This window comes from Dromiciops gliroides, chromosome 1 (assembly GCF_019393635.1).
Source record: "Dromiciops gliroides isolate mDroGli1 chromosome 1, mDroGli1.pri, whole genome shotgun sequence".
NCBI classification, from domain to species: Eukaryota; Metazoa; Chordata; class Mammalia; order Microbiotheria; family Microbiotheriidae; genus Dromiciops; species Dromiciops gliroides.
In genome coordinates this window covers 687541390-687555252 of record NC_057861.1, presented here as the reverse complement: position 1 = coordinate 687555252, position 13863 = coordinate 687541390, and the positions used below count along the sequence as shown (strand labels likewise).

Genomic DNA, 13863 nt, shown 5'->3' with positions numbered 1-13863 from the left:
AAATAAAGGTGAATACCACCTTAGATTGCATTGTGGCATAATATACAGAAGAAGCTATTGGTTTTTTGGGTGTTTACTTTATGTGTTTGCAAACTTAGTATTAGTTGAGTGTGATGTGCTGATTAAAAAAAAAGGTGAATACCACCTCAGGTTTCACTGCAGCATATATACAGAAGAGGGAGACAAGGAAGAGGGCATTAAGACAGGAGGAAGGCTAGAAACTGCTTTATAAAGATCAGTTGAAGTAACTGAAGAAGTTTACACAGAAGATAAGACCTGGGAGGATATGATAGCTTTTTTCCAAGGTGGTTTTTTTTTCTTTGCAGGGCAATGAGAGTTAAGTGACTTGTCAGGATCACACAGCTAGTAAGTGTCAAGTGTCTGAGGCCGGCTTGAACTCAGGTCCTCCTGAATCCAGGGCCAGTGCTTTATCCACGATGCCCCTAGCTGCCCCTTCTTCAAGTTTTGAAAGGAGTAGAGAAGAATTAAGATTTGTTCTGGCTTGCCTCCAAACAGGTGAAAGATGTCTTAGCAATTAGTGCTGGGCCCAAAGTAGAAAAGGCTGCCCTCAGGAAACCTTCTTCCCTAAAAGTATAAGTGGAGGTATAATGATGTCACAGAGGAAATTTCTATAAAGGAATTAGGTAGATTGGGTGGACTCTGATACCCTGTCACTCTGTGATTCTTTTTTTTTTTTTCCTTTTTCTTGTGGGGCAATGGAGGGTTAAGTGACTTGCCCAGAGTCACAACAGCTAGTAAGTATGCAAGTGTTTGAGGGACAGATTTGAACTCAGTACTCCTGAATCCAAGGCCGGTGCTTTATCCACTGTGCCACCTATCTGCCCCCAACTCTGTGATTCTTTAAGTGACTTACTCAAGATCACATTAGCTAGTCGGTGGTTTTAAGCTACTTCTGACATAATTATACTGTTTATTGACACAGTTCAAAGTTCCTATCAAAGAACCACTTTCACCTAAATCCCAGAGAGCTAAATTTTCCTGTGTTCATCAATGACTTCCATATTATCTCTCCTGTTATGCTTTATATAACAGCTAGAGTGCTTTAGGGTGTGCAAAACACGTTTACAAAGAATATTTCCTTTGATCCTCACAACAACCCTGGGAAGCAGGTGCTTTTATTATTCCCATTTCACAGGGGAATAAGGTTAAGTGATTTGTTTAAGGTCACATAGACAGTAAGTATACAAGGCTGAATTTGAACTCGGTATTCCTGACTCCAAGACAAGCATTATATCCTGGTAGCTGCCTATTGATTTCCTGTTAAATCAAGAACTAAGGATAATCTAGAAGCAAATGAGGGAGCCAATCTGCTGAATTGGATGATTTAGGCCAGAGATGATTTGGAAGTAAATACTAGGGTGAATTCCAAGTCCAATGAATTTCAGTAACAATAATAATAACAATGAATAATAAACAACTAACATTACATAACACTTACTATGTGCCAAGCACTTAACTAAGGGCTTTACAATTATATCTCACTTGGTCCTCACAACAACCTGGGAGGTAGGTGCTATTTTTTATCCTCACTTTACATATAACAAAATCGAGGGAAAACAGAGGCTGACTTGCCCAGGGTCATACAATTAGTGTCTGAGGCCAGATTTGAGCTCAATTACTGAGGGTCTACTATGCATCTAGCCCTGTAGTTGGCATGTAAAGGATATCAAGTGGTCTAGGAGAAAGTCTCTGCGTTCAAAAACTTACAGTGTCTTTGAGGAATCAGTTGAACATCAAGGAGTATATAATTCAGGGCTATACTGAATGGAGCCAAGAGCCAGAATATGTGGTACTGAAAGTAAGTTCCATTCACTTTTGAGGCGGGAAACAAGGTCATAATGTTTTATGGGAAATATTCCTTATGAAATCCTGCCATTTTCTTTAGTCAATAGAATACAAAAATCACCACTTTTGGGAACCCCTAAATATATTGTATATAACCCCTTCTAGTCTTGGGAGTCAGGAAAAATATGGGTTTGAATCCCTGCTCCCATGTTTCCTGATGTATGACTTTGGGCAAGTCATTTACCTTGTCTGAGCCTCAAATTCCTCATCTGTCAAATGAGAGTAATCATACAGTCTACTCACAGTGTTGTTGTAAAGCTTAAAGCACTCCTTAAATCCTGATTGATTACTGCAACTCTATGGTAATACCCTTTATTATTAGCTGATGAGTTGACTAATGCATTTGGTTTGGATAAAGATCTCTGGGTTTTAACCAAATTTAAATAATCCTCTCTTTCCACAGTCCAGGTAAGTGGGCTCCCCTTTTCTGTTTTTAAATTTTTAATCCTTTAACAAAATTAGGAGGAGGTGTGGCTAATAGCGCCAACTCCTGTCCTAACCCAGCTTTTTTTTAACTATAAGGTTTAGCTACTCTGTATTTTCTGATGACATGTGAAACACATTCATATACTACTACTCCAGAGATGCACTAGGAAAAGGGAGCATCAGTGCTCAGAGGCCAGAAGTAACACTTCTGTTGCATCATTTGATTGTCAGGGTCAGACATAAACGCACAGCTTATCAAACAAGAGACTAGCTTACATGTAAACCCCTCCTACATTCCTCCCTCTTCCTTGTGGATGGCATGCTCTCTTCCTGAACTGATGCAGAGAAGTCTTTCCTACAAGCTCTGCCTTGCAAACCTTTGAAAATAATAATAATAATAATAATAAACATTTATATAGTGCTTACTATGTGCCAGGCACTGTGCACTTTACAATTATTATCTTATTGGTCCTTGTAACAACCTTGAGAGGTGGGTACTTTATTATCCCCATTTTATAGATGAGGAAACTGAGGCAGACAGAGGTTAAATGACTTGGCCAAGGTCACATAGCCAGTAAGTGATTGAGGTCACATTTGAACTCATGTTCTTCCTGATTCCAGGCCTGGTACTCTATCTACTGCACTACTATGTCTATTTTAATATATGGGCTTTCAGTTAGGACTCATGTGCTCTGTTTCCCAGGAACATACTCATATATTTTATATAAGACTCGACGACTTCTGAAATGATTTATTCAATGAGATTTCATAGCTCCAATAGTTACCAAGCATAAAGCTGAGATCTACAAGAGCCTTTAAAAAAAGAAAGAAAGAAGAAACAAGTCACAGGCCCTAACCCTTTAGATGTTCCTGGGGAATGGGAGGGGAATAGGTATAAAGGTGTACTCTTCAAGCGACTTACTTCCAGGGGGACATTCTCGCACTGGCTCCATTAGCCACTTGTGGGGTGGGTTTGGGTTCCTGGGGCTCTTACCTGGGTACAAGGTGGCTGGGAGGCCCATGCTTTGTAAGTAGTTGTGGCAACGCTCTTTATGCTCCTCTAAAGAGCTTCTCTGTTTATAGCTTCGGCCACAATATCCACATTTGTGAGGTTTACCAACTGCAGAAAACACAATTGAGTTCGAGACCCCAATTAAATGTCTGCCTTGAATGTAATGGAAATGCACACAATATAGTCATTAGGAAAAATTTTTAAGAAAAGCAGAATTCAACTCAGAGCTTTAAAAAGCAATATCGATTTGGCCAAAATGCTCCTATTAAACAGGTTTAATACTTGAGTGGCTCCTATGTTGTGGCCAAGAGCCTAATCTTACTTTATCTACATTTGTATAGTATGCTAATTGTAAAATTAACCATCTCTCCCCAAAGCAGCCTAATGGGCCATGTAACTTTTCAAGATGTAACCTTTATCATTTGTCTAAGAATTTGGGAGGTTGGAAGTGGAGGTAGAAGGAGATTTCAATGAGGTATCAATCATAGTTAGGTCTATGAAACAGGACTCAAAACTGAGTTGACATTCTGGACAAAGCTTAGCAGAGTGTAGTTAGCTGGATCTACTGAAAATGAGGAAAACAGATGGATAGTTCAACTATCCATGAGATGAAGTATTGGTAAGTTGGTACCTCCAGACCACCTCAGAAGAATGACTTCATTTAAATAAGTATTCTATGTTCCCCAAAAAGTACTTTCTACTCTAACATGCCATAGACCTAACTGAACCTGAAGAATTTTGTGTTTTTTTTTAAACACTTAGGTTCTAATAGTCTAGCTGTTCCTGAATTTTATTTTTCTTTACCTTTTTTTTTTTGGTGGGGCAATGAGGGTTAAGTGACTTGCCCAGGGTCACACAGCTAGTAAGTGTCAAGTGTCTGAGGCTGGATTTGAACTCAGGCCCTCCTGAATCCAGGGCTGGTGCTTTAATCCACTGCATTACCTAGCTGCCCCACTGTTTCCTGAATTTTAAGTGATATGAACAGAAAGCATGACAAGCAGCCCTTGTTTTACAAAGGTTTAAGGAAAGTGAATTGTATTGATGAAATGGAACTTTGGAGCTTTCTTCATAATTTTCAAACTTTGATGAAGAGCATGTGAAATTCAGTGCAAATATTTGAATTCTCCTTTATGGCCTCTTAATATTACTTAGTTATATATACTTTAAAATATTAGAAGATAATCAAACCACCAAAAGCATGAGTATTTAGTGACACATTTTTAAGATAGTGCCAAAGATTAGGGGCTGGGTATCACAGCTTACTCCTTGGGTTAAAAAAAAAAAAAAGCCTAGACCTAATTTTGGCTATGCAATTGAGGCCAAAATCTGACACCACAAGCATTTAATTATGGAAGAAATGAAGTTAAATTGGTATAATAGGATCACAGATCTAGAAGCTAAAAGGAAACTTTTAAGGTTATTAATCCAGCTCCCTCATTTAATCTGAAGCCCAGAGAGTTTGAGTGACTTGTTCTATGTCACACAGGAGTAATGGCAAAGCTAGGATTTAAATTTAGGCATCAATGACTCCAGTGATGAACTTGGAGTTCAAAGTCCTTTTCAATAACTTCTGAGAATTTAAACTCCTTGAAGGCAGTCATCATTTGTTTTTGTTTGGTTGGTTTTTTATCTGCAGTCCCCAGCACAATGCCTGACACATGGTAGATGCATAATAAATGCTTACTGAATGGAATTGGAAGAAAGTTACATATAGCAGTCTATTTAATAATACCTCTTGTCAAAATGCTGGATAAAACGTCAGATCTCCCTGCATGCTGCTTTCGTAGTTTAAAAGGGTGCAAACCGCCAGCTATTTACTTTCCCATGATATCACTCTGTCTTCTGGCATGTCATTCCAGAAGATAAGTTGTTTATGAATAGGGCTCTTCCCTGCTCTCCTCCCTGAAATTACACCCTATATTACAATTCACGTGTAAATAATTTAGTTTAACTCAGGCATAATTCAGGAGACTGAGGGCAAGCAAAAAACTTCTGGACAGAAAAGGAACCTTTGCCTCAGCAGTTTGGATGGGTATCCTCAGCTCTCTAGGAGCTAAAGAAGGATGGATGTGGTATCTTTTTGTGGTCTTGTATAACTCCTTACAGGATGTGATCTTTTGTGTGTTTTTTTTTTAATTTTAAAAATTTTATTTATTTTTACTGATTTTTAGGGATATTCCTTAAATGGAAGATCCATAGGGGATTTGCTGATAACAGTGATAACGTACATAGAACTCCAGGCATTTGGTTTAGCGGGATCCTTAAACCAAGCTGCTAGTCTTAAGTAGAATTATGTCTCTAAACCCGGAAGGGGCCTGAAAGGCCATTTTATCTGACTTCTTCATTTTACAGATGACAAAACTGAGCCCTAGGGACGTGAGGTAACTCGCCCAAGATCTAATAGGGAGTAAGGAAAGAGGCAGGATTCGGACTTGCGTGACTCCAAGTTCAAACACTCTTTACCCTGTGCTACACTACTTTCTGTGCTTAAAATATTGTGCCTGGCACATAGTAGGTGCCTAATAAATGCTTATTGACTGCCCGCCCATTTAATATTTAAAGCATTTACGCATGGCCATGGAATCTAGGAGGCAGGAGAGAATTTATTCACTGTGCAAACCAGTAGCCTACTGTCAAGCTTACATGCTGTTTTAATACTAACTCCTATCTATAGGGCATTTTAAGGCTTTGAAAATGCTTTAAACAGTGACTCTGAGGCACTATTATCTACATTTTATAGATGAAGAAACCGAGTACGAGAGAGGTTGAGTGGCTTACTCAGTGTCAAAGTGGTCTTCGAACCTGGGAATACTGATACGAGATCCAGCCCTCTTTATCCTATGGTATCCCACTGTAGTCATCTTAAGCTTATGTAGAGACTGGGAAGAATATACTATTATTACACTACCACCAATTTTATTGTTGTTTGTCCTTCCTTCTCATTTTATTGAGTGAAGTGTGAAGACCCAAGGAGTCACCTGATCTTGAATAAAACCTCAACATGGAAAGTTGGGAAGCAGCAGAAATCATTGTTTCCTTTGGAGCCAGATACCAGTACTATTTTAGAACATCAGATTAGTTGTCAGAGATGGATGCAGTCTGGTGTTCTCGCTCTGGTATTTTGTTCTAGTTTAGCGTCTCCGTACTACACAAGCTAAGGTGTGCCACAGCAGCACATAAATGCATTGCCTGTCATGTCTGATTACTTAAGTAATTAGTTACGACTGGGGCAAGATACTGTTGAGTCTCAAGGAAAATTAGCAGCCATGAGACTGGAATAATATCTAGGGCAGTTCCCACACCTAATTGTCCTCCCATCTCAGATTCTATGTTCTAACTAGAGAAAAAAGAAATCAACATTCCTTTATGTTGGAATGAAAGAGTTCCCAGTCTTGGATCTCTCTTATTAGTAGAAATTAAACATTTCCAGATGCCAGTGATGAGCCAGCGACAAGAGATTTCTCCAAATGTCCCATCCTGCTCATAAATATTGCTAACCCTTTCAGTATAAGCACTCATACTTTCTGTTAGAATGGAAAGTTATATCTTTAACCAATAGGGGTATTGTCATGCCAGTGAATGATGATCCTAGGGATAACTGTCCTTTTATATATATCTTAACTGTTTGATAAATGAGAGATGAAGCCTACCACTTTCCTCACCTGTAAAACAAAGGGGTTAGACTAATAATAACTCACATTCCTCTATTGTTTTAAGGCTAACAAAGTGCTTTCTTCACTATCCTGTGAGTTAGGCAGTGCAAGCCTTTTTCACTCCCTTTTTATTTTTTTTCCCGTTTTTTTATTACCCCCTTTTTCCAATGAGGGGACTGAAGATCAGGCTTGTTCATGGTCACCCAGCTTGTAAGTGTCCCAGAAAAGTGCCCTGCATATGCAAGGTATTTAATAAATGTTTATTGAATTGAGCATGATTTAAACCCAGGTCTTCTGACCCCAAGTTCAGTATTCTTTTCATTGTAGACTCTCAGGAGACTAGATGATCTTTTCTTTGTTTCTATTATATTCTACTAGGATCATCACATTATGGAGCCCTCGGCAGGGTGCTAGGCCCACACATTCTATTTTTCACAATCACTCAACTCACAACCATCCTTGGTAACCCTTTTAAATACTTTAAAATCCTTATTGTCGAATTGTAGCCTTGACCTTTTGAGAGTCAGTACTCCACTGCTCCCTAGCATGTAGACAAGTAGTAGATTAATGATGGAAACTATATTCACCCATTATAACTTGTAAACTTCCTCAGTCAGGAGGGTAAGTGATTATTTTAAAGACTATTCTAATGGGTACAGATGACAGGGTCTCACAGATCCAATGGTACACTATTCATTTTTCTAAGTAACTAGCTAAGAAATGTGTTAAGATATGCAATTGATTTCTCTCTGTCTTGTTGCTAATGTCCACTTACATATCATTTTATTGATTTAAGATGACTAGAGAGGGGAGCGTTAAACCTGGTTTTAGGAAAAGTTAATATCACTGTTTATACCAACTGATATAAAAGGATTCAACTTTCTTCTTGGAGACCCCTGCTCCCCTGTCCTCCACCTTTACTCCCCATGTTCACCAACCCAGAAATGGGAATATGAAGAAGGTATTCTGTTTCCATTCAGTTACTGGTTTACCTATTAATTATACCAATAACAGTGCAATGGATTTTGTAAATGTCTTTCTAAACAATAATCTTAAAAGTCTTCACTTAGATATTCTATTTAAGGAGATTTCATGTAGACATCAGACAATACACAGCCTCACAACACTCTTGTTAAGTATGTGGATGACTGGAATAGTTATGCCCATTTAACTAGTAGAGAACCAGTCATGGTTCAGTCATGCTGAATGGTGACAGAACACGCATTCATAGTATTACAATCCCACTTCTCTCTTTTTATTCCATTTAATGCAGGCCTATCGTTGTTGGCTGCATATCCTGCTGTCTCCCAGGAAAACCTCCAACTATCATAACCACTGCTTAAAACTTAAAACCTTTTATGACATTTATTTGAGAAATGACTATAACAATTTCTCAGATTTGTAGTTCAATAAAGGAAACTAAAAGCTCATGAAGTCATTCACCAGTGGCCCCAAGCTGTCAGACCCTCTTAAGTCACCCATTTCATTAGTTTCATGTTTGTTCATCACTACTAGGAAAAACAGAGAAGTGATTCCATTCACTCCTTGTACAAAGGAAGCTATCATTATACATTCTTCTAGACTCCAACACCTTGAGGGTAGGGCTTATGTCTTATTCATCTTTGTGTACCTCAGAGCTGCTAGGTCACTATCTTGCACATTCAAGGTATTTGATAAAGATTTATGGAATAATGGATGAAGTGAATGACCTAGCGAATTCATGAGCTCCTTAAAGAAAGGGGCTGTTTTTTATTTCCTTGTATCTCTCCCTTCCCCCATTAGCCTCCAAGTCACTTAGAATAACGGTTTGCTGGACTGTGGATGTTCGATGAATGTTATTGATTGAACATGATTGAAACAACAAAAACCTTTACTCTGAAAACCACATTATGTCGTATCAAATGAAAGAGGTTTCAATAAAATACTTTATCCTCTTCTTAACTGCAGGAAGATGTGAGTTATTAGTGGCCAGTTTTTCAGGTAGCAAGAAACATGATTTGTTTCCTATACAGGTGGGAAAAAGTAAGATTCATCTAGGATTCCAGAAAGAATTATGAAGGGAATGGTTAAGAAACTGGAGCCTCTGGAGTCTATTATAGACTTATATAGGGGGGAAAAAAGGTGAAGCGGAGCTTCCTCTCACTGATGAATCTCTGATTTGAATTTTCTAATTCCAGGATTAATTGGTTTTAAGTATTATAATTATTAAGACTGCAGTCCAAGGGAGTATGGCTATTGTCCCCTGTTTTGCAACCACTAGCAAACAGTGGCACAATCAACCAGTTCCGGAAAGCAAAATATCCCACTATTGATACTGGAAAATACAAGTCTGGTAAAGACAACAGTAGGCCGGGCATCAAAAAAGACTGAACAAGTTATCTGAAATAACTATTTGATACCACTGGCATCAACAGTACTTCTAGGTAAAAATCAAATCAAAATACTACTTGACTTTGAACCCTTTGATCAAGCTGAGTAAGAAAAAGGGGGATCGGGCGACTTTGGAAATGTGTCCCCCTAAGGCACGACTCCCAATAAACCTGTCCTTTCTCTACCTTCCACCATGGATTTATTGAAGGGGATAATAATGTTGAAGTAGTAGGGAAATTCTTCTGACAGAACTTGGATGGGCTTGGAAGCTTTGGACTGAAGACTGAATTAAGCCTAGTGCCTGAGGGACTCCCTTTCCTTACTGTGAAATGTATCAAACACATATGGCGGCAGCCAAGACGTCCACAGCCATATCGGAAACAAGATGGGGAGGCTGAGCTTCTTAAGGGCCCATGGGTGTTACTTCACAAGGAACCTACCTGAATGAGTCCTCAGGTGACCTGTGAGGGCATCCCTCCTGCGGCATGCGTAGTTACAGAGATGGCACTTGAAGGGTTTCTCACCAGAATGCAACTTGATATGACGAAGGAGGTTGCCTTTCTGAGTAAAAGAGGCACCACACTGATTGCACTGGAAAGGGCGTTCTCCTGCGAGAGGGAGAGGAAGAAATATGTGAGAACAAAAATCTAACACGGGAACAAGAGAAAGATTTCAGTGAAAAAGTTGTTTTCCTACTGGTGCTCCATGACTTCTACCGGCTGCAGGTTTGATAGAACATGAGGCTTTCAGACTAAACCTGCCAGTTTCTTAACGCTTCACTGGTTGGGTCAATTTGATCTGAAAATCTAATTTTTTTTTCCTAAATCAGAATGGCACATCACAATGCAAATTCAAACTCATTTAAATAAAGTGACTGCAACATTTTGTGTTGAAGAGCCACTCTTCCTGATCAGCAGTTTTGGAATAAACCAATATCCAATTTTGCGTGTTGTGGCATTTGGTGGGGTTTTTAATGTGGCTTTTTTCAAAGGGTCTTTAAAATATGCCACTGAAGCAGCAAAATAAAAAGGAAACTCATTAAAAATGCATTTCAGGATCACAAGTTCATTTCAGCGTTACATTCTTATATTTAAATGAAAGGCACTTCATTATAACAGTTATAATAACTTCTTTCATTTACATTTTCCCTGTATTTTCCCTTTCAATTTCTTCTCCATTACCTGTCTGTCCCTAAGCAGGCAAATCAGGAAAAAGAGAGAAGGAGAGAGAGAAAGACAAGAGAGAGAGAGAGAGAGAGAGAGAGAGAGAGAGAGAGAGAGAGAGAGAGAGAGAGAGAGAAGAGAGAGTGAGGGTGAGAGACAGAAAAAGTGAGAGAGACAAATATTGAATAAAATAAGAAGTTAAGCTACTATGAAGGAAACTGTCTCTAAATAAAAGTCTTGTCTCTCCATATGGCAGGATAATAAAATCAGAGTTGTATTAATGCTGTTTGTTCTTTTTTCCCTCATATCCTCTTTCTCCTATCCTAAAACCTTAAAATTTTTGTTTCTCTAAATTTATTGAAAGTAAGCTACATTTGAGAAGAAAGATTTTAATAGTTTAAACTGTTATTATTAGGGTTTTTATTTAAGGAGGACGTGGGAGTAATATTTATAATCTCGTTTGAAACCAAAGTATGTGACTCAAAAAATGTGTAGATCTTTCTAAGAGTGATAGCCAATGTTCTGAGCTTTAACAAAGGGGGTAAATGAGTGAAAATTTACGTAAGAAAAGAATGTTATACGCTGCCATCATTCTAAGGAGTTCCGAGACTTAGAGATCAACCAACTGGACATTTAATTTAACCCTTTAAATCACATGAATTATTTATTTCTATATTTCATGGAAAAAACATTTGAGTTTAAGTCTTTTTGAAGATGAACCCTTTAACTTGGGTGTTATGGGATTCAAATGATCATGACCTTACAATACCTTCAGAAATATTTAATTATAGTTATTTTTATTAAGAATTATTTCTTGGGAAAAAACCAATGATTTCTTGGGCTATGCTTCCATAAGGCAGAATTTGACTTTGCTTTAAAAAAAAAAAAAAAGAATTTGACTTGCTTTAACAACTGATTGACATGTTTTAGTAAACGAAATGTTGGCAATCAATGGTAAATGGAAGGTTAGCTGGGGCTGGAAAAGTCTACATTGGGTCCAGGATATAAACCATAATGTCACAGCTGAAATGAACCATAGAGGTGGCAATGAGTTTCTAGAGAAGGCACAACTTTTTAAAAGTCTTAAACAACAAAAAAAAGGCTAGTTCCCTTGCCTTCATAGTAGCTTAACCTCTACTTTCATTCAATCTATTGTTCTCTGCTTCTATCTGCTTAATTCCCACATCCTTCTCTCTCAATTTATTTTTTTAACTTCTCATTTTATTCAATCTGTTTTTCTCTTTTCTTCTTTCTCTGTGCCTCCCTACACCCCCCCTCCCCGCCCCAACACCTCCCCTCAGCCCCCACTCCAAGTCTGGTGGGTATTACAATACTTGGAAAAAAATCCTAATAACCAATTGTAGGCTGGTTGGTAGGTTTCAATATCTGTATTAATGCTACAAAGCTAAATTGTGCATTCTTCCCAGAGTTTAATTTCTGGATTGCACTTTCCCAAGAATGCAGAAAGGATTTAGAGTCAAATAACTCATGATATTACTAGTCAGTCTAAATCTCTGTGTCTGATGATAAGAGACTTGGGGGTAGATCTGAAAGTAGAATTTAAAAACAGCTGAAAACTAGATCTCATTGATGGACTCCCAATATGAAGGATCAGTTAATTCTTAATAAGCAGCTTTTTCTGTCAGTCAGCATTTTATTTCTTATTTTCTTATTTTAATTTGGAAAATTGGACATAAAAGAAAAAGGATGTAATAGTATGCAGGGAGACCCAGAGAGTGTAAGAACAAAATGTGTATCTGGCCCCCAGTTCTCATTTTGACAAGACGAAACCTCAGGCAGTGTGGGAATGAAAGGTAGCTGGAGGATCTAAAGTTCTCAAGATGTACATAGCAAGTGGGTGGGGGCACAAGCCTACCCACACAGATGGCACTTGTGTGAGCTAAGCCTACAGCACCCATACCTGGGTCACCCCCCCACCAAAAGGGCAGCTAGCCTTTGATTTGAAAAGGGGCTGCAGTTTCACTTTTCTTCCGCAATTTGAAATGGATGCAGGGAAACATGAATGTGTATGCCTCAGCAGGAAGAACTGTCTTTAAAGCAAAAATAGTAAAGTCAGTCCGAGATGGGGAAAGGTGGGATGCTGACAGTCATGTCAACTTTCTTCAGAACAAGACATGAAAGAAAGGAAGGCATCATTTCTTAGAAAGTAAAATCTGTCTTTTAATTTGAGTAACCAATTCTCAGATTTCCTGCTCTATGTCTTAAAGATCTATATATTCCTGCTGGCCAAGTTTACTGGAACTCCATTTTTTTTTGTCTGAATGCCTAAGCATGCATAAATGTGTACCTTAGTTGGGGTATGGTGCTTTTTTGTAGGTCATGCTCCAGGCAGTTAGAGCAGGATGCCAAGGCACAAGCTGGCCTGCTGGTTGGTCCCCCTGCCACAGGTCTTTCCCCTCTCCAGTCCACCCTTCACTTATCTGTCAAAGGGATCCTCCTTAAACTCAAATCTGAATGTCACCCCGTCTAACTGAATACTCTCCAGTGGTTCTCTGTTAACTTCAGGAGCAAATCTAAACTATTACATTTGACTTTTAAAGCTCTTCATAGCCTGAACCCTTGCTACTCTTCTTGTCTTCTTATACCTTACTTCCCCTCTACTACAGTGCTGCTGACCTCCTTGCTCTTCTCCAAAGAAGACACTTCATCTCCTGACTCTTTATTTCTACTGATTGTCTCTGGTGTTTGGAATTCTCTTCTTCCTCATGGCTACCTCCTAGCTTCTCAGCCCTCCTTCAAGTTTCAGTTAAAGTCCCACCTTCTTCATGAATTCTTTCCCAATCCTCCTTGATTTCAGGTATTTTTTTGGGGGGAGGCAATGAGGGTTAAGTGACTTGCCCAAGGTCACACAGCTAATAAGTGTCAAGTGTCTGAGGCTGGATTTGAACTCAAGTCCTCCTGAATCCAGGGCCGGTGCTTTTATCCACTGTGCCACCTAACTGCCCCCCCAAGGTCCTTTCTTCAATTGATTATCTCCTATTTATCCTGTATATAACTTGTTGGTACATAGTTGCTTACATTTTGTCTGCCCTATTAGATTATGATCTTCCTGAGGGTGGGACTGCTGTTGACTTTTTGTTTGTGTGCTTCTGTTTTCCACACATCAAGTATTTAATACATCCTTTTTTGAATTGACTTGATTCCCTGAAGATGTTCTTAGGAGGGAGCCTATTCCAGGGGGCTGCATGCATGAATGTTACCATGGTATGTGCTAGTATAAAGATTTTCTATTTATTCTGCTGAGTTCATAATGCCATATTTATACTTGCAGTTAATGGGAATACAACTTCTTATACTGTTTCTGAATTTAATAGAGCTAAATGTGTGGTAATGTTCCACAAAAAAAGGTCTA

The 13863-nt window shown here is 38.7% G+C and overlaps 1 protein-coding gene across 1 annotated transcript in view; it reads right to left on the bottom strand.

The window, feature by feature from the left end:
* The window catches only part of IKZF1 (IKAROS family zinc finger 1), a 50015-nt gene that overhangs the window by 10484 nt on the left and 25668 nt on the right, over positions 1 to 13863 (bottom strand). Inside the window, 2 exon segments of the mRNA XM_044001199.1 lie at positions 3287 to 3412; positions 9768 to 9935. Coding sequence (XP_043857134.1) covers positions 3287 to 3412; positions 9768 to 9935 — 294 coding nt within the window.